This window comes from Styela clava, chromosome 3, assembly GCF_964204865.1.
Source record: "Styela clava chromosome 3, kaStyClav1.hap1.2, whole genome shotgun sequence".
NCBI classification, from domain to species: Eukaryota; Metazoa; Chordata; class Ascidiacea; order Stolidobranchia; family Styelidae; genus Styela; species Styela clava.
This window is the reverse complement of record NC_135252.1, coordinates 6,161,976-6,183,311: the sequence shown is the minus strand read 5'-3', so window position 1 is coordinate 6,183,311 and position 21,336 is coordinate 6,161,976. Positions and strand designations below refer to the sequence as shown.

Sequence of the window (21,336 nt, the reverse complement as noted above, 5' to 3'; positions counted from 1 at the left end):
CTTCAAGTGCACCATGCTCTGGCTTGCATGGGTAAGTAAACTGTTCCTGTATAGGCTTATATTATGTTATGACATTTTTTTTTATGAGTCCCCTGTAAAGTATTTCAACAGTTCAATCGCACTCATCAGAGATCCATGTGTTATGATTTTATCTAAACGCAGATTTGAAAATTCATTTAAATACTATTAATTATACGCGTCGGTAGTGCAATTGAAATATATCTGACTAAAAAATTAACTTAAAATATAAGACATCGACTAACAGGAATACCTAACCTAAAAGTATTTGTTTAAATTTATCTCAACAGTTGTAATTACTATTCTATGGATTCATATCATTGAACACCTGTTATAACTGGTTTGTATATCTCGTCACGAGTATGAAGGAATATATTTACTTTTCACTCGACGAAGTTTACATTACGAATATAGAAATTTAAAAAATTGGCCTCTTTCCACACACAATAATTGCGGTCTGTGTCGTGGTGAGAATAGCGTTGAAATCTTCTCGAAATTACTGTAGTCTATTTTCCCATTTTTTCTCTCTCAACCGTAAGTAATTTTCAACAGTTCCAACAGTTAATCCTAAGCTTCCTAATTCCAAGATTCTGAATATATTAGTATACATTTATAATGCTGTTTTGACATAAAATTCTACAAACACTTCCATTATGATTTGGATACAGAACAGCCAACAGACCATAGGATGAATAATAAGCTTTCTCGTGGAACGACGAAATTCCATTTCACCTCCGATGTTATTTATCACAACTTTTACAAGTTTTGAATCAAATATTAGGCACGCACCTATCGGGACTATTATCAACGCAAACAAAGCTATCCTTTTCGCTTCACTAGGGTCATCTTTGAATAATGAGCTATCCAACAGAGTCAGTTATTATTACCTGGTTGTATTTCACAGTCGTGCTGCTTTTTGAATAAATCATTCGTTCTAAGAAGTCTCAAATAGAATAAGATTAAGGTCATTTTCAACGTACAGTTTGCTTTGAGTAAACTTTGGTTCACGTTACAAATAGAATAATATTTTGTCAAATTTTTCTTGGAGTATTGTATTTGATATATAAGGGGGTCTTTATTGCCATAAATTAAACAAATAATTGTAATAATTATATTGAGGAATATCATTTAATGATAATTATTTTTAATTGTAAAGAGATAATATAAACATCCCATATCTTAAATAGCCGACATTTTTCATCTAGTGTTGTGAAGGTTCGTTTTTACAATAACCAAGTTCTATTTAATTTACGCATTACTTATTTATGCAAACCTTTTCTCTGAACAAGCCATTTAAAGAGGATGGGATTTTTGTTGTTCGGCATAGCCTACCCGATTTACTCATAAAATGCCTCCAGAATTGGCCAACCTCGACCGAACCAGTAATGACAAAGGTATTGGGACAGTGCGCTAAGCATAACACTATCGCTGTAGCGCTTATTACTAGCTTTGACCTACAGCACGAGAAATCATGACATCATGTATCGAGTTGAGGTCCAACCTGGTTATTAGGGTTCAAGGGACAAGCATTTGAAAATATACGTCGTTATTAGTTCGAAGCGGAATTATTTCCATGAATTTTGAGTCCCCGAGCAACGTATTCTGAATATTATTAGCTCGTGCGCTCATACGTGAACATACACCTAAATTGCGGGAAAATATTGGCTTCCCATACTTGTTTCTTTTATTATCTTCAGTTATAGTTACACAGTGTCTTGAATTAAACTTGATTTTTACTCACGTATACTGTAGTTGCAATTGTTCTTTATCAGTAATTCCCAATATAATATCTTATATATAATATTCATTGGAGATTGCGGAATAAAATAATCACAAAATACATAATTACCTAATTTTAAAGAGACTTCATTGTTAAACTACATTACTGTCTGATGGTAAAACACTGCGCCAGGCAATTCCAATCGAACAATCTTGAACTCTTGTAATTTTCTCAAAAATTGTCTATACAAGCTAATGCACAATGAGGCAAGGGACTCTTGTCATTGCATCCCATGACAACGGTACATTTCATAACCCAAAGTTAACAGTCGGCCATGCATGGGAATCAGGTTTATTTTAAAATGTTGTCACTAGACCAACATTGAAATAGAGTTTTGTGTACATAGTGTTCACGACATGTTGTAATTGCTCGGATTTTAAGTTCTCGCGGTAAATCATTAACGTAACTTAAGCGTTCGCCAAAGTAGATGAATCAGAACAAATTTACGATCTCCTAAACAATGTCCATTTATTGACTGAGCGTATTTCATGGGCCTAGCGCGCCTTTTTTCTGAGGTAAAAATATTTTTCATAATTATTATTTATCAGGTCCTGAAGACTACTAGCCTGTACGTAAATCCCTGGGTGGTCTTTTCACTCTTAATAGGAACGCAGCATGTATGAATCCATTGCTAGAGTGATAGTTATTGGAATATAAATTGGACACGAAGAGTACATATGGATCATTTTGTTATTATGTTGTTGTTGTTAGTCATTGCTTTTTTTCTTGTTGTGAAGAAATCGCCTTTCTCATTAACTACTCGACCAATTGCTTTGAAATCGTCAGTGGTTAAAGATTAAAGTTGACACCAGAAGGCTATTACTTTTGTTTGTCCCTAAATTTCTTATTGGTCACTAAATACTTCACCCGAAATTCCGTTGTTGTTTTCTATTCACAGGAACACGGTTTTTATTCCGCCAAGCGTGACGACTGTCTTCCGTTTTGATTTTGTTAACTCGTGCTACGCGAAAGTCGAAAGTTTTTCGGTACCGGTAATCCACTATTTTCTAGGGGCTCGCGTCGCGCTTGGCATGTCAGGTTCAGTTATTAATGAAATATTTTTAGTTTCTCTTTATTAAATAGGCTCAACTTATCCCTGTGAACCAAATGTAGCATTCCATTTGAAAATGCAATATTTAGGTATGGTAGAATGTGCTATTTCAATTTGATGTTTGGGTAAACTGAAATAAATTTTTACATATAAAATGATATTTCTATTATTTCTATTTTTTAATTACCGCAATCCGTCCAAAACAAGGGCGTCTTCAACGCATATTGTCGTCGGTTTCCCTTTTTGAATTCATATTCACCTCTGAGCGAAAGAGACATGAAATGTATGTAAAAGGGTTCCATTACATTTGAACCCACGTACATTTGAACCCATGACAATTGGACCTGTATGCTATTGCACCTATGGAATTTTTTTTGTGTCACGGATAGTTAAACTCATACTAACCCTAACCCATGGGTTTTAGCACCCGCATATAGATTGAACCCGTGGATATACGCATGGGTTCAAATGTACATGGGTTCAAATGTACGGTCACCATGTAAAAGCATCACCATGAATTTGTATAAATAATATACCATAGTCTTGGGATTTTAGCCTGGGATCAACCTACCCAAAAGTGGTCCGCGATAGTGTTCGAGAGGTCCACAGAATCAAATATAATCAAAACAATCAACCACTTTTTAGGGGCTATATTGAGACTAATCAATCGGGCACAGGGCCGGCCTACGCCTCACTAATTCTAAATGTAAATTATTAAATTTCACCATAATAAACCATATCATCGTACATAAGTCCGCGTATTTATTCTGTACACGCAAGGCTCATAATGTAAATATACTTTCGTCCTGATTTTGTACTTCAAAAGGCAATAAAATGCAAAGAGAAATTCATTTTCTCCTGCAAAATTTGAACTTCAGTTGTTATCCTCAAGTCTATTGTACATAGGGCCCCCATATTAGGGTTGGCCGACCCTGTTTGAATATTTATTTCCATGGCTATATTTACCGTATTTTCCGGCGAATAAGACTACCCGGCCAATAAGACGAGGCCTGTTTTTGGCACCAAAAAAAGGGGTTTTTCCGTGTATTCGTCCAATAAGACGAGTAAGAAAATCGCAACCCTGCGTCTCCGTTCGACAGTTAAGCACAAAAGCGCACTATTATTTTTAACCGATTCTGTTGTTGTATTTTTCAGTTACGCGCTAATGCACTCTCTTTTCATTGATTTTTCGTGTTGAATTTCGTGTTTTTAAAAGTTATATATTTAAATGTCCATTGTTAAATTTAGTTTCCGCTCAAATGTTGTTTATTTGCGTTAATATTATATCATTCAAATATTTCTGCGGCTAATTATAAATCCATGGTGAGACTTCCGTATTTACGCATGGGCAATTCAAAGTATTGAAATTTGATATTCGGATTCGGTCATCGCGCAATAACTTTGATCTGTCTAGTAATGATTAACAGATTGATGTTTCTCTCGCGATGGCGTGCGCGCCCGCCTCTCTCATTTCATCGATTACTTTTGCTCGTGATGCACACACAAATGCGACGCCATCTTGGCGACTTATACTCTGCTCGTGATGCACACGCAAATGTGGAAACTTCAAATACAATAATTAAAAAGCGTTTATATTCCAGATTTACCAAGCGAGAACGCCTATTCATCAAACTAAACTGTCGGGGAGGGCATATTATCGCTCGCAAGATATTTCATGATCCTAATTGCAGAATAAACTGACATCGAAAAAAATTAATATTACCATATTCGCCCAATAAGACGACCCCCCCTAAATCAGGCCAAAAATTTAGGTCTAGAAAATCGTCTTATTCGCCGGAAAATACGGTATGTTACCACTTTTAATTCGATAGCTCAATGTTTTCGTGTCGGTTTACAAAATACCATGAAACAATAGGCAAATAGGGTATTTAATTAATCATTCGACACAAAAGATTTTGTACAATTCTGGTGTTCTATGGAAGAAATGTTGGCTTGTCTATAGTAAAGAGAGGCTGTTGTTATTCCCTTTGCTACTACCTACCTTTATGAGTTGAGATTTTCAGCTGTATACTCACTCAGTATCAAACAAACGCCCGGATAGGTTGGAAGCAAAGGATGACACGTGGGCCTTGTCAGGGACCTTTCTACAATTTATTCAAGCAGCATCGTGGTAATAGATTATTACCTCGGGGATTCTTTTTCTTAAATAGAACACTAAGCAGCATGAGCACTACATTGCCCTCAAGTGTCCTATATAGTATATATTATACATTATCATCGTGAGCACTGTTTAACGACTGGCAGCTCTTCCCAAAGTTTTGTTTGTGGTCAATCACATATTAGCTTCTAGGACTAGGATCTATATACAACCAACGACTGAAAGACTTTCATCAAATGATTGCCCTGAAGTAGGCTATGTACAGGAGCAGGCACTCAAGACTATCGTGGTGTTTTTTTAATATGTGAGCGCAGATAATTGAAATCGCCATACTTTCGTGCCGTATCGTGTACAGAGTACAGAGTAAACTTTTCAAGCTTTTGAATAGTTGCTTGCAAAGAGCCTATTTCGGATAAACATAACATTCTTTTGAGGAGGTGCTTGTCCATATCATAGTTCGGAGCCAAAAATTCAATGTTGTCAGCTACCTACTGTGCAGAGACATTCGATCTAATAAAATATCTCAGTATACAGAAGGGACACTGCCGGCTTGTCCATATTAGCGATGCCGCTCGAGGGAATTTGTCCCCATAGCATAAACTTGCATTTACTCTCGTTTTTACCTTCTTCCGATTTGTTTTTTGTTTGGCAACATTTAGATTGCTTTGTATTGTACTGTATTTTTTTCTAATATAAATTGAAGTTATGTTTTGTTAAAAACTTTTGAAGCTACAGGACGTGGTATTTGGTTATATGGTCTTAATCACCAGTTGAATGGTTTGGTTGTACGGCAGCTATACACAAGATGTGTACTGTCAGTCAAGGGCGGTGTTATGTAAAACTAAACGTATTCTATTAATGTTATCCAAATGTCTCTGTGTCGTGTCTGACATTATAACTAATGTGGGCCTTTACGAATACATAATGATTGTGTGTGACGTTTTCGTTGTATCGGATCCTCCTGACACATAAATTACTGAAAACCTAAGACACATCACTCAGTCACATTGCTGGGTTGCCACACACAATAAAAAACATATTTCACAAGTAACTCACTCGAAAAAGAGTCATATACTAAGACTGCATTTTGAAAATACAATAGCCTCCATATGTGATGCGGTGAGGCTTGATCTAAGCGAGCTCAGTGGCAGTATTTTCAGCTGCAGAAAATAATTGCTCACTTGGAGTTGATGTTTCCGTCACACACATATACTTGCCAAACAACTTACTCATATAACCCGCTTTTTGCTCGTTCCCCCAAGTAAGGAGGCTTGAACAGTCAGAAAGTACTTTGGAACTAAAGAAATATGTTCACCTCATTGGCAACTGTTGGGACCTCGATATCTGCACTACCATGCATTAGACTCTGATGAATCGAAGGTAACACCATATTCTGTTGAAACAATTTCTGAAAGTACCACTTAGTCAACAAAATTGTGCTAAAATACCAACACTGAAAATGAATTTAAAATTTGAAGCGAACAGCGACAGCGAAAGGCCACCATCAGCATAGACCGTTCGCGTCGCATACGTGGCAGGCCGTCTTTTCCATATCAATCAACGAATCTATAGTAATACTTTCCTCTACCCACCACTTTTCTTGAGTGGTGATAATAATTCTTCAGATGATCCCCGTTCCGGGTGAATTTCATAGTCCTTGGGCGAATTTTCATAAATTGTCGTTTGTCGGCGTGTAGACAAGTTGTGCTGCTCCAAAAATCCAGGACACCATCGGCACGACACCGTCCCACAGAATCGGGGGCGAACCTCGTTTTGAGACATAAAGTTTTTTTTATTGTTTAGATATAATGTCGATGACATAAATAAAGATACCCAGGTGGGTGTGGAGTATATAATGTTGAGCAATTTTTCCTAAGTGGATTTCGGGGCGCTCCGGAAATATTCGTACCAAGATGACGCGTATCCTGAACCTTAACCTGGTAAACATACAATGTTCAGGTTGTGTGCCATCTTGGTACCAATACTTCGAGAGCACCTTTTTGTTAAAAACAATTATTTCATAACTACATGGGTTAGTTCTGAAGACATAGTAACATTGAATCTCCTCACAGTGTCAGAAATTCAATTTTAGTACAATAAATGGTAGTTCATTTCACTAATAGAAGCCAAGATCTATCGACAGCATCTAGCCACTTTTTTTGCACTCTTCAAACTACATTTGTGTTGCCGCGGGCGTTTCGTTTTCCTGCTTAAAGTTTCGGGACTTGTGAAATCGTTTATTAGTTGAAATGGATTGCAATATTTGACCTCGTCTTTCGCTCCGAACTAGGCCATGTAAAACCATCCACTGGTATCTAATGATGTGTAACGTGTTTTCTTTTGGAAGAACCGGAACCTTTCAGGTTCAGCATTGACTTCGGCCAAATTAATATATTCTTGTGGAAATAGAGGATATGCGTATGCGAAACCGAGATGTGCACCTTTTATGCCAACATAGTTGAGTCAAACATTTTGATCACTAGCACATCACATATATTTTCCTGAGTGCTTCGGTTGCATGGGGTAACGCGCACATTTTTGCGCACATGCATCAAATTCCACTTGTCTATTGATCTATAGGTTTTTGACGAGCTTTTGTGTATGATTTCATCCCATAGAATTTGTATGCTGTTCTAAAGAATACTAGTTTCAGGTTATTCATTTAAACCGCGTATCGGAAGTAAATTTGTAATATTGTGTGTTGGTTTTCAACTGGTTTATTGATATCCATCATTTTGACATCTTTAAATCGGTGAAGTCTTTCAAGAAGACTTGCTCGAGCCAAAGTAAATGAGCATCATCAGGTGATCGGTAAGGCTGCAAGTTGATTTCAGCCCTGCAACCTCCTACATAGAAGATAATATTAATTAGTGGGCTATGAGCTAAATTCCTAAATTTAGACGCAAACCTATCTACGAGGCAATATGTACCATCAATGTTACCTAAGATAAACTGAATATGTAATATGTCTAATAAATTCACCTACTAAAGCAAGTTCGATGGGTGCAAACTTTGTGTTATGGAATTGTATCACAGCACCGTTAAGAGAAGTATAAACAGTTTTGCTGTTTTGTATCACACCCTCTTTAAATGAAATTTCAATGTTTAAGTGCAAACATTAAAATTAGTCTTAAGTGATTCAAGAGTCTTGCTGCGCACTAACACAAATATATTTCTGTAACGTTTCGTCTGACCAAGGTCAGACTTCTTCAGACATACATAGTTATATATTTACGGTTCAACTATAACAAGAAAAGCGGTTACATTCCTTTTTTAAACAATAAATATTATTGAGCATGCATATGACCGAATTCTCTATTAAACTGACCTATTAAAATGTCGGTCGTGCATAAATCAGGACAAAACACCGATTTGGCAACTTTAATTTAAATTACTTTAGTTAAATCGTAAATATATACTACGTTAAATTTATTAAACGGAAGTCTCACTTGCAACAATGATTTTTGTTATTTATCGCTGATTTTATATTTGCGCAGCATTTCTTGACTGCTTACAATTTTTCTATTTTAAACCATGCTGCCGTTCCATATGGAGGAATTTGAATCGTCAAATCGAACGAAAATGTTTTTCGTTAATTTCCAATTTTAATAAACTTAATTAAATTACATTTCCAGCATTTGACGCCATGAATTTGAGATCCACAGAAAACTGTTGATGTGTATATTTTAGCCGATATTGCTCCAATCGAACAAAATATCGCTGTTATTTTCAATTCTAAGCCTACTCGTCGGCGCCCGAATGTCTGGCGTCAAATCTGTAACGGCGACGCAACATGACGTTTCCTTGGAAGTGAGCGACGTCAGGGTGACGTCAGTTCAACGTGTGCGTTAGATGCCATTATTTTGATATAAAAAAAATATTTGGATTTTATTTGTGTCTCGAGTATCAGCGACATCTCGCGATCAGTCTAATTTTTTATATACATTGATAACGTCCTCTGTCGAATGACGGTATTTTGACGAAGTTAGCATCGGTAGAAGTCACGATTTGAACCGCTCGAAAACTGAGTGTCAATTTTATGCTAAAACGAGATTCTTAATCAAAAAGTGGATTAAACTGCGCGATTGAATATGATAACAGATTGAGATATATAAGGACTCACTAAAGAAACTGCTAGAAGCACAATATGACGCTATTTAGTCGAGATATAAACGATTGAAAATTTCATTCGAAGTTACAAGGCACCCGAAGTTACTCGATTTTACCGTAACGAATTTTGCATATGTTATTCATAACCCCCACCTGACTATGTCATCCAAAAATTACGTCACTACGACTTCACCACGTCATAGGGCTTGCCAAAGTATAATTACGATCGCCCGAAATGGGAGGCGCAGTTCTTACCACTTTATGGCAGCTCCTGCCACGAACGAACCGCGGCAGCTCTTGCCATGGTTTTATAGCGCTATTCTGTATTCAGTAATCAGTATTAACGGTATATTCACAAACTAATGTACCAAATTCTAATTGATCATGGGGAATTATATCTACTTAAACCCTAACCCTAACCCCAAATCCATCAAGACTGTATCCATAAGAAAAACGTTCCAACTTACCCAATATTTGTCACCCTAAGGGACAGCCCTGTCCTTACGGCCCACCTGCCGCGGTTAAGGCAGCAAAATTTTACCTGCCATTGGTTTTCAATTTGCTGCCGCGGTAACGGCAGCTCGACATTGGTTTGTGGCAGCTAAAAATTCAGTCGCCATAGGTTTGGCCGTAGCGGCCATGGTATGGAAATACCGCCATGGTTTTGCGGCAGCTGCAGACGCCATAGAATACTTAAAACTGCACTTGCGAAATGGCATCTACGCCGCCGAAAACGAACTCGCTAAAGCTGGCGATCTCTCTCCTACCGTTATCGTCGTGACGAGAAAAATAGCTTGTTCGATTTCGGGTGATCGTCTGCGCGTTTTGGACGACCATCCGGATACTTTGGTGGGCCTTATTACGCCACCGTGACGTCGAAATGACGTAATTTTTCGGTGACGTAGTCAGGTGGGGGTTAGGATTGACATATGCAAAAGTTGTTGAGCCAGGCCAACTAGAAGTGCATGTGGAACTAAACTATACCGGTACCAGACCCCTAAACTATACTAGACCGCTTAGTCAATATTCAGATATTGCAATTTTCAACATCTTTCCTGTTCAAATTTTAGCTACTTACTGACATACAATCCATGCCAATGGATTGTCTGTGCCTATAATGCAACTGTTGGATATTTAAAATTAAATACCAATTACCTCAGTACTTGATAAATACATACAACATATGAAACATGAAGCATATGAGCCAACAAGAAATAAATTCAACTTTATAATTAACCCAGTGCAATATACCACTGCACAGAAGAATTGAAAACAACAAAGAGTAATTGTTTTTCAAATTTAAAATGACAAATGCACAAAAGTTTCACAGACGAACAGGTCGACTGGTTGAACTATCGAAACACTACACAAGTGCTGGAAGGAAGCATGCCAAAGAGGAATTCAATGATGGAATGATATTTTCTGAAAATCCATTGAAAGCAAATGAACTGTTTACCATATGCATAGACAAAAAAATCGCTTCATGGAGTGGTTCTATTGAAATTGGGCTGGTTGCAACAGATCCATCAAAATTAGTTATTCCAAAGGGGGCGATTGCAATTCGACATGGCAGTTGGTTTATATCCGGAACTTCGGTGAATATAGATGGTGTGGCAACAATTGATGATTATTGTCAGGACTTGGATTCTTTAGACATTGGAGATACTGTAGGTATCATGAGAAATGATAATAACCAAGTTCATTTGTATATAAATGGAGCTGATCAAGGTGTTGCTGCTGTGTGCATATATGAATCCGTTTGGGCTATGGTTAATTTGTATGGAAAATGTGCTGGTGTAACAATAGTCTCCGATTCAACAGTCTCTTTACCACAAGTTTCAAATCTGCAAGATTCATTAACATTTTCAGAAGTTTTATTTGACAGAAGAAATAGAAGTAAAATGTTGCAACATCAGTCTTGCTTTTTGGATGGAGAATCATTAGTATTTTATGCAAAATGTGGTTCTTTAATACAACTACTGGAAGGTGGTATGACTGCGGTCCGCTCCCATCATCAAGATGAGTTTAATAACGGTGTCGTTATGACAAATCGAACATTGAAAAATGATGAATTATTTGAAATAAAACTCAACGCCTTGACAGACAAATGGTCTGGCTCTATTGAAATGGGTGTTACTACACATGCTCCTGATTTGCTGGAGATCCCGAGCACGATGACAAATCTTCGGTCTGGTACAGTAATGTTGAGTGGCTGTGGGATCATTACAAATGGTAAAGGTAGCAGAAAACACTATCTAGATTTTCATTTGGACGAATTAAAAGTTGGAGATCATATCGGTCTAATGAGGAAAGAGGAAGGTAAGAAGTGACTAGCAATATTATTCAATTGGGTTTGATAAACATTATATGTAGTTACAGAGAGGAAGGAATTTATTGATCGTCAAATCAAAAAACAATATTAGTTACCACTCAACATGACAGAATTTTCAATATATTCAACTATTACTGTATTAATAACCAGAATCCAAACAAGAAAGTGCAATTCTTGATTATATATGAAACTTCAATCGTTGAGAAAAATAAATTTTAATTACCTCTTATACATTTTGCCAATTTGAACAAATTATGTTGAACATATTGCAGTTTTACGTGTAAGGTGTAACTATGACTGGTTGAGTAATCATGAGTTTTGGTATATTATTTCATAAAGCAGGATTTGTGGTTAGCTGGACTAGGTGCATCAACTATATATACTGCTACTAAATATATTTATTTCTATATTTTAGGTACTTTACACTTTTTCATCAATGGAGTAGACCAAGGTGTTGCAGCAAACAATATACCTCCTCATATATATGGTGTTGTGGATTTATATGGCAGAGCAGTCAGTGTTTCAATTGTTCCACATCACTCTGTTTTTGAAAGGTTTGTTCTTTATCCAGATAAAATGCTATCACCCATTTATTGATCACCTTTTTATAGATATCACAACAAGTTGATTAAATAATTTGTAATGATTTCATGAACTAATATAAACTTTTCAAATTCATTTTAAAATCAGTTACAGATGCCAAGTTACCATGTAATTTCAATTTCATTCTGTTATATATTGGTATATAGTAATAATAACTTTTTTTGATATGATGGATTATTTTGTCCAGGACATGGGTATGCAACTGTTTATCGCAATGACCTAAAACATAAAATAATGATGATGCTGATGGCCAAACTATTTAGCTATAGTAACCAGCAGAATGTTTTGTACAGCAATTTTACACTGCTATATTGCTTGCATAAATCAGGCATACCACATCCTGATTGTGTTGAACAAAGAAGTATTTTAGACACCACTCAGTGTAGAACTTATGCTTTTTATAATCATGTGACACAAAGTCAAAAATGCAGGTCTTGTTACGAATAGGAAAAAGCATCCAAAAATATGGGCCATATAAATAGGCGTGGCGTAGGCCATTCAGCTTTTGTTTACTTATTCCATAACGAAAACTTTTCCTCGTTATATTATTAGGAGTCGAAGAAACAATGCGGTTGTTGACAGAATTTTGCTTGATTCTAATCTTCTTGAAGAACGTGAACCACTTCTGTTTGATGTTTCATGTGGAAAGCACATCGAACTGTCATCGTGCAAGAAATCAGCCATGCGGCAAAATCCTCTGGAAGATTTTAATCATGCAGTAGTGCTGAGTGCAAGAACTCTGAATACTGGTGCGTACATTAGAAAACAAAGTTTGATTTTCATTTTCATCATCTTTGGTGTTGCCCCTTTGTTAATTTATGGTGGATCAAACCATTCCTCAAATATCAAATTCCCATGTAGGCTGACTTCAGCATTCTTGCATTTTATAAAATGATATATACTGGTTTAGCCTCATTCATGTGATATGATCATATTTGACAGTTATTTGAACAATCAAAAAAAAAATTAGCTATTAATCAGGTAAAACCCAAAATTATTTCCAATTTATCATTCCTATATATATTTACATTTTTACAAACATTTTTACTATATAATTAATTGCAATAATGCTAATATTTTATCGTGCAGGAGAAACCTTTACTGTTAAAGTGGAAGATGTTGTAGAAAAATGGTCAGGTTCATTGGAGATTGGTATTACGACATACCCACCAGAAGCCTTGAATTTCCCAGCAACCATGACAAATGTACGATCTGGAACATGGATCATGACAGCTACAGGTGTAATGGTGAATGGTGTAACTGTTGTTGATGACTATGGTACAAACGTAGACAATATGTCTATTGGAGACACTCTTGGAGTTTGTAGAAAATCCAATGGAAATCTACATTTTTATATGAATGGAATAGACCAAGGATTAGCAGCTAAAGATGTCCCTGAAAACATCTATGCAGTTGTTGATCTGTATGGACAAGTTTCGAAAGTAACCATTGTGGATTCGCTTGTCGATTGGGAATATTCAATGCCAGTTCCAATTAATGATCCAACTGGGTATTCTTTATCTCAACAAGCTGGTTTAAAATTAAATTCTGCTCGAACTCATGTTTGTATAATGGAAGATGGTTCTCTTTCTGCTCATAGAAAAAACCCAAATCACTTTTTTGACGGTAGTGTTATAGTTATGGACAAAAAACTGACTGTTGGTGAAGTATGCGAATTTGAAATTAATGAAATAGTTCCATATTGGTCAGGATCATTTGAGTTGGGTGTAACAAGCAATATTGATTTGCATTCGTTCCCATCTAGTCTAGTTGATATGGAAAAAAATATATTTGTCTGGACGGGACGTTCACTATTTGAAAATGGACAACTTGTTAAGGATAATTTTGCATATGACACTGAGAATCTCAAATCAGGTTCGCGGATAGGAATAATGCTGAATGAAAATGGCGATCTTCAGGCCTTTTATGATGGTCTAGATATTGGAGTTATATTTTCTCACATAAAAAAATGTTCCTATCCTGTAATCAACTTATATGGAAAGTGCGCCAGGATTACATTTTTAGGAAAAGGTGATGCTAATTTAAGCCATGAAATGGAAGCTGGAATATCTCCCAAGTCACCACTCGAGATATCGCCATGCATCGTTTTGAGAAACAACCATCGATTTTTTGATCACACAGATGGAAGTTATGTGTTTTTAAATGAAAACAGAGTAGTGATTCAGAAACGTCTTTGTAATGAAATGACAAAACCTCCGATTATATTCAGTGCGAGACCCCTCAAAGTAGGCGAAGTATTTGAAGTTTTGATTAATGACAGCCGTGCATCGATTGGCAGTATTGTCATTGGTGCTGTCTGTTTAAAATATACATCGTTGTTTGCCTGCGTTTCCAACACCAAAACGCTTGAAGACCTTCAGAAATTGGAAAGATGCTGCCTGATATCTGCTCAAGGTGTCACAGTTAATGGTACTCTGATTAATGAATTTTATTGTCCAGACTTATATACTCTTGACCATGATGACAGGGTTGGTATTATGCTTGGTGGTGATGAAACATTACAACTCCTTTATAATGGACAAGCCATGGGTAAAATCGCTTGCAATTTTCTAGGCAACGAACTTCCATATGTTGTGATTTGTTTGGGAACTCGAATTAGTTGTCTTGAGGTTGTCAAAAATGCTGCGAATATTAAAGAAATGAAAGCACCGCCCTCACTTTCAGACAGCAGTTCTGAAGATGATGATGACTATTCTGAACAAGCACAAACTGCATCAATACCACCTACAATCCAATTTTTTTCAAAAATAATTTGTGGCAAGAATGTACGAGTATCTGAAGATGGTTTAGTGGCAATGAGAGTTGGGAGTTACAACCAAGCAATTGTGGCCACAGCAGAACCCTTAAGAAAGAATGCATTGTTTCAAGTAAAAGTAAAAAATCTGAATGGAAAATGGAAATCTACACTCTCTATTGGTGTATCAAGTGAAGCACTTTCAAAAGTTAAACTTGCAATTGATGCATTAAAAATTGCAAAACAAACCTGGTTAATACAAGGTGATTCTGTATTCAAAAATGGAATAAAACTGAAGGACAACTATGGTCCTGGTTTGGATACTATAACAGTTTGTCAAACTATTGGGATCTGTGTTGATGAAGAAAAAAATTTGCGATTGTTCGTTGATGGTGAGGATCAGGGAATAGCTGCGACTGATGTACCTGAATCAATTCATGCCATTGTGGAATTGTATGGTAGCTGTGACAAGATTGAAGTAACTGAAGGTACTGTATTTTTAGTATTTGTCAATATAGATAGATCTAAGCTGCATATGTATTATAAGTGGTATTTTTATAAAGTTTAGACAATTATGCCTTTCTCTTTACAAATTATTTGTTAAATTCAAGCAGTTTGTTTTTAATTTATATGCTTTCGCTACGAAAGAAAAATATACAATTTAATTGCAGAAATTTATTTATCACACAGATAGCAGTATTGTTATAAAACTGAAATTGGTGGCTAGCTTTTTTGAAAACATATAGCCCTCTGTGACAGGTTATTTAAATGGATGGACTTTAATAGGATTTGTGTAATATTCATGCATTAATTATACTTTACAGAAATGAATTTGAAGAACTACAAAGAACCTACAAATGGACTTGGAGAATGTTCTTTACCATCCACGAATATTATGTGTCTATACCAAAGTAGTTGCAGCAAGTACCTAAAAGCTTTAAAAGTACCAGAGGAATTTTTTACTGGTGTTGTTTCCTGCTTTTGTAATGCTTGCTTTAAAAGTAAAAAAGATTTGCCTGGCAAATGTCAAAGTGAATTTTCAAATTCTTGCCCACAACCTGTTGGATGGTGTTCGTTCGGATTACGTACCCATCCTAATGTTGATTTGAAAGCTGTTTCGAAACATTGGACCGTTGCCTTTTGTAACACAAAAGCGAGTGACATCAGAAAATTATTAGATTGCGGTGAAGTACCAATTGAAAATACTCCAGTTTATGATATGCGTTGTAAATCAAATATTGAGGATGCTGTTGCAAAAAAGAAAATTCCAGTAATAATATCACCTAGTTTAAAACTTGTGACGGATGAGAAATCTGGACTTGCTCAGACCTATAATGACGATCTTTCAAAGAAAGGTTCTGTAGTTCAGCTTGCACTCCAGTTATATATTCAACCTGATAGCTTTAAAGAAAGGAAAATTTCTCCTTGTAAACTTGAAACTCAAGCCGATTGTGAATCTGATGCAGTGGAATGGATGATCAAGCAACCTGGTACAACAATATTCTCCCATTTACTTTTGAAGTTGGTTGAAAAGTAGTTGTGTGGAATTTCTCTACTCTATTATTATTAAATTCTACATTAGTGAATAGCTTGTAGGATGTATCTATGAACCAATCCTTCACCTCAAAAAGTTTTGTTGGTATTAATGGTAATGTCTGTTCGCTAATTATTTCTTTTAACTTTTGTCAAATTCTCTCTAATTCTAGAAATATCCAAATTTTGAATAGTTGAGAAATTTTTTGCTTTTACACAAAATGGTTGTATTTTTTCATTCCATTTGTTTTGCTTTTTGCAAAGAACTTGCTGCAAACTAACACCAATTTATTCATGAAACTTCATGTCGGATCAAGACTGGAATTCGGGAAAAGACGTTCACCTAAATGCATAATGCCGTTTCCGAGATTTTGACACTGTTTTCTGCTGATGATATTCAAAATATTCTCTACACACTTTCTGATTTCATTTAGTCGTTTGTTTTTTAAATTATTTTTCTAATAAATGCTGAATGTTTTATTGGATTGTGTTTTGCGCCTAGTTAACTGCTGTCTTACGCAAAGTGGACTGCTACAACTAGTCAGGCTGCTAAATTTACAGACCGAACCTCGTGCTGGGGGGCCCAAGCGGGTTGTCCTGTTATTGAGATAAATAAAGTGTAATATCCTATTTCGCGAATTTCTGTACTGACCGTTATTTCGTAGCAATTTCTTACAGTGATGGCACAGTAATAAAAACTGAGGTCGTCAACGACACAGTATGCTTACTATATCAATGGGTTTTACTTCAAATGCGCTGCTCTGTTTCAAATAATATTGGGGGAGCAGTACTCAAGCTTATAATCAATTTTGCCGATTTTAAAAACAATTTATTTCATGAAAAAGATGGCTTGTTCTGAGTTTATTGCACAAACTTCGGATCGTTATTTGCCAGTTCTCGTGGATTAGAAACGAAGCGATCTAGTTCTAAAGATTGTAAAAAAACACGTGAAAAAATATTGGAATCAGCTTTGCCTGAGAAATGATTGTATCTAATATATTGGTCTAAAACTCTGAATCGATGGTGAAAAAATATAAAATTACTTGTTTAAAAATAAAATTGAGCAGAAAAGGTTGTCACCGATAAGTGAAATTTAAAATAGGGAAAATCAGCATATGGAAAGAAAGATTTTACACTGTCAATATAAAACCATGGTGAGTATAAAGTCGAAAAATCAGATAATTTGTTACGAAAGGTGGTATGTCACCGAGAATCTTGTCGTACTTATTTTCTTCTTTGGCGTTAATTGTTTTGTACTGGAGATTAGCAAGCTATGGAGTAACAATTTGGTTCGAGCATTCGTTAAACGTTGATTATTGCGTTAGATTCAACAATAAGTATAAAACGATTCCGAGTAAAAGTGTAGGAAAAGACGCCATAACCCACAGTCCTCTACTTGGGGTCGAGGAAGGGGCTTGGGTTGGAGATGGAGCATGGATTCCATTGCACAACGTAGTGTTGCAGACATCAAGGGTACAGTTACTAAAAAACAATACATTTTATTATGAAACATTGATATTAAAATGCTAATTTTACGTTGTGGCTAGTTAATTAATCCTAATGACTACATACAGAAACATGGAGTATTTTTCCAATTTCTAAACGTGACACGAAAAATTGTAAGACGTTGCTCTGTACAGATCAATTGATCTACGCATACACATTTTGAAATTACAAATTGTAAATACACATAATTTGCGAATATATGTGGAGTTTAAATTGAATTTTTTTGAGTGCTTATCTCTTCAACAAATACTGAGATATCCGATAATTTTTTTACATTCACTTGGTTATGAGTTATATTAAGAGCAGCAATTATAGAAATTTTCAACGATTTGTTGTGATAATTATTTTTATGGTGAGTTTACTCGTTCATATTTCATAAGTTGCTTGCTGTTGCGCCACCAACAAGCTTGTCTACTCGACTACTAGGAAACTCAGGTGAGAATTACGAGATACGGTTGATTATCGTCGGTTGGGAGCGCTTATTCATATCTTATAATGAATCAATATGCAGGAGAGAATTACTGGATTTTGCCGACGCTGATTGGTTAGAGCCTCCTCGTCCAAACGAGTCCAGGTATCTGGAACGATATTGACCTGCGTCTAACCCACATGATTATCAATGGTGCTTCCATTCCCTGGAACCGACACGCCTAATGTCGAGGTAGTATCAATACCCGGTAATTCGTTTTATGAATACAGATTCCTCCCACCTGATATCAAGCGCTGACACATCCAAACCCCTAGGGACATATCCAGACTCGTTGAATCTCTGTAGGAGATATTCACAAGAAAGAAGAGGAATGCTGTCAACCTCGAGGCATGCTCCAACTTCGACATCGACTGAATATAACAGAGAGAGATTTATATAGGTAAACGACGAATATTTGCATGCATAAGGTTAAAATAACATAAATAGCAAAATTTAAGTAGCCTACCATTGAAAGTAATACAATTACTACTGAATGTGCATTGATGTCTAGCTTGGGAGTCAGGACAATTTAAAAATTACAATAACTTCCTTATTATATAGCCTATATATAATTATGAGAAAAGATTATTCGGGTTGTCATTTACTTGAGTTCAGTGCAACTGGAGACGGTTTGTTTCAAAGTGTCCTATTCATACAAAAAGAAGTTTCTGAGTATCACCGTTCTCCAAAGAATTTAATCTCCAATTTATGCGGAAATAACAGCATTAAAAAGTCAATACAAAATTTTCATCCAAATATTTTAAGACTATGTAGTTGTATTCGGTTCCATTACATTTGAACCTACAACAATTGCACCTATGGACATTTTTTAAGGATATTTGAACCCATACTAACCCTAACCCGGGAATTTTAGCACCTTCATATAGATTGATATACGCGGATATACGGGTGAAAATGTATGGGTTCAAATGTACGTGGTATCAAATGTACGGTCACCGTGATATTCTGGTTATCTATGATGAATACCAGACTAGTATTTTCCACAATTCATGATCAACTTACATAAAAGTCCGAAAACTTGGACATACACTGCCGCCGACAAACAAGTATGTTCAACATCTTCAGAACATTTGTTTGCAGTGCTATTTCTAACTTGAACACCTTGTCCAATAACGCCCAAACCTTCGTAGCATGATATTCCTTCTGCATCCGTTGATGAGGATGCCAGTATCATCCCCGCAACAAAATATAAAAAACTACAACGGAAAGCAATCGAAATCATTGTGGTAAATTATTAAAAGGAATGACCTATATTACACTGTATGTATAAAAAGTAATCATATATATTATATAACACTATGGTCACCTAGTTATGTTAACCTAATTATAATAACAAATTTGATCTTCTAAGTTCTAATTACAGCGTTTTTGCGTGAAATCCTTCTGAGGGGAAAATATTATAATAAAGGCAATTTAAAATCAGATCAGCCCAAAGGTTTGCAGCTAGTGAATTGAAAATTAATTGACATTCATTATCTACAAAACTTCCCATATTAGTATGAGCGTGTTTCTGTGAAATGCTATTGAATAAATTACAAAAATAGACTGGCCCGTATACCTAAAGGTTAACTTTCCTATAGTTAATGTCGATTATTGCCAATCACCTTGTGGTTATGAAGAGGGAAACCAACCAAATTATCTCTCCGAACGATTTGGACTTGGGCTACTTAGGTTAGGGCCAAATCACCAGACAGAGAGAGCCCATCTTGGATATCGCATGAAAATAAGTCGAGTTAAAAGTTACGTTCAAGGCCAAAGGTTCGAAGTTAGGTTAGGTTCAGTTAAATGTTATTTTCACTCCAGACGAATCTAACGTAAATAGATGTAGCGCTAAAGGGTATTTGATCAAGGCATTGAGGGAAGAGCCATTCGATTTCACATGACATGTGGCATCCACTGCCAATTTAGGCTACTTATTTTTGAGTTTGTATTGATTTCACGCGACTATGAGCTTTCGGTGAGATAGATTTGAATGCTTTCTGCACACTAACATAAACCAATGATATATAATTGTATTAATGTGCTGCAAGACATTGAATCACTATATTGGATTTATGGCCTATTTTGATATTTTTTCCACCAGTATTTCTGTATTTTTTCTGGTTCCTAAATAATGCAAATGCACCAGAGGTTTATCGACTATCGTTATGACACCTCCGAAGAAACCCAACATATTGGCTGACGCTGACTTTTGTTTGTCACAAGATTATATGCTTTTCACTAATGTTCAACACGCCCTTTTCTCAGCTGTGCTCAGACTTGTAAACAGGACTGCGCCTTATTCGGTAATACCTTAAATATTCAAACAATTTCTCATCTATACTCTAAACCAAATTAGAAGTACTTGAAAATATATTATAACTAGAATAATAAAGCTCATATGTTATGACATTCGTTGGGCGTTTACGCCAGTGTATGCGGCAAATGATATCAGTACATAAAAAATATTGATAAAACTACCATACGTCACGAACCACCACACGAACATGCCAAAAATAAAAACCGACGCATCAAAAATCATTAGAGATCTCCTGATTATCATAAATTAATTAACTGTATCAGACTTTTGTTTAGGCTAAAAGTCGAAAGTGTGTTCACTATCATATACTAGATTTATTGAACCTATTGAAATAAGCACAATATCTGTCATATCCACGCCAGATATAAACTTTACAATAAAATTATTTTATTCACTGTTTAATTCTGCAACAGTGATATGAACTTTAAAGTGATTGATTATTTGCGACTGGCAATTCGCAACATCACACGTGTATGGACCGCTAATAAGTTCTTTGGACTTTGCTGCATAGATTAGTTGATAATCAATAACCGGAAAGGTTATCACAAATTGTTAGTGTCGTCATGGACACAATGTGGAATGTGTGAGTTGGAGCGTTAAAATTTCATCTTATTCTCAGGCGAAATATTTACTAATGAACAGTTACTCCAACGTGTATTCGTACCCAATGTACGTACCAAACTTGTGCTCGTGATGATTAATATACACACATTTGTGACTCAAGATATTTTACCAGCGTG

General features: G+C 35.9%; 2 protein-coding genes across 2 annotated transcripts; one reads left to right on the top strand and one right to left on the bottom strand.

The window, feature by feature from the left end:
- The first annotated feature begins 10,123 nt into the window (after window positions 1-10,123).
- LOC120341824 (neuralized-like protein 4) lies at window positions 10,124-16,781 on the top strand. The gene is made up of 5 exons (XM_039410383.2): window positions 10,124-11,397; window positions 11,826-11,964; window positions 12,566-12,762; window positions 13,103-15,256; window positions 15,593-16,781. Exons 1-5 carry the CDS (start codon window positions 10,383-10,385, stop codon window positions 16,303-16,305), a joined length of 4,218 nt encoding a protein of 1,405 aa, XP_039266317.2. The 5' UTR covers window positions 10,124-10,382; the 3' UTR covers window positions 16,306-16,781.
- Window positions 16,782-16,813: 32 nt separating this feature from the next.
- Window positions 16,814-19,550, bottom strand: LOC120342067 (uncharacterized). The gene is made up of 3 exons (XM_039410737.2): window positions 19,300-19,550; window positions 18,518-18,647; window positions 16,814-17,783 (listed from the first exon to the last, which is right to left on the bottom strand). The coding sequence occupies exons 1-3, from the start codon at window positions 19,517-19,519 to the stop codon at window positions 17,615-17,617; spliced, it is 519 nt and encodes a 172-aa protein (XP_039266671.2). The 5' UTR covers window positions 19,520-19,550; the 3' UTR covers window positions 16,814-17,614.
- Window positions 19,551-21,336: the final 1,786 nt, after the last annotated feature.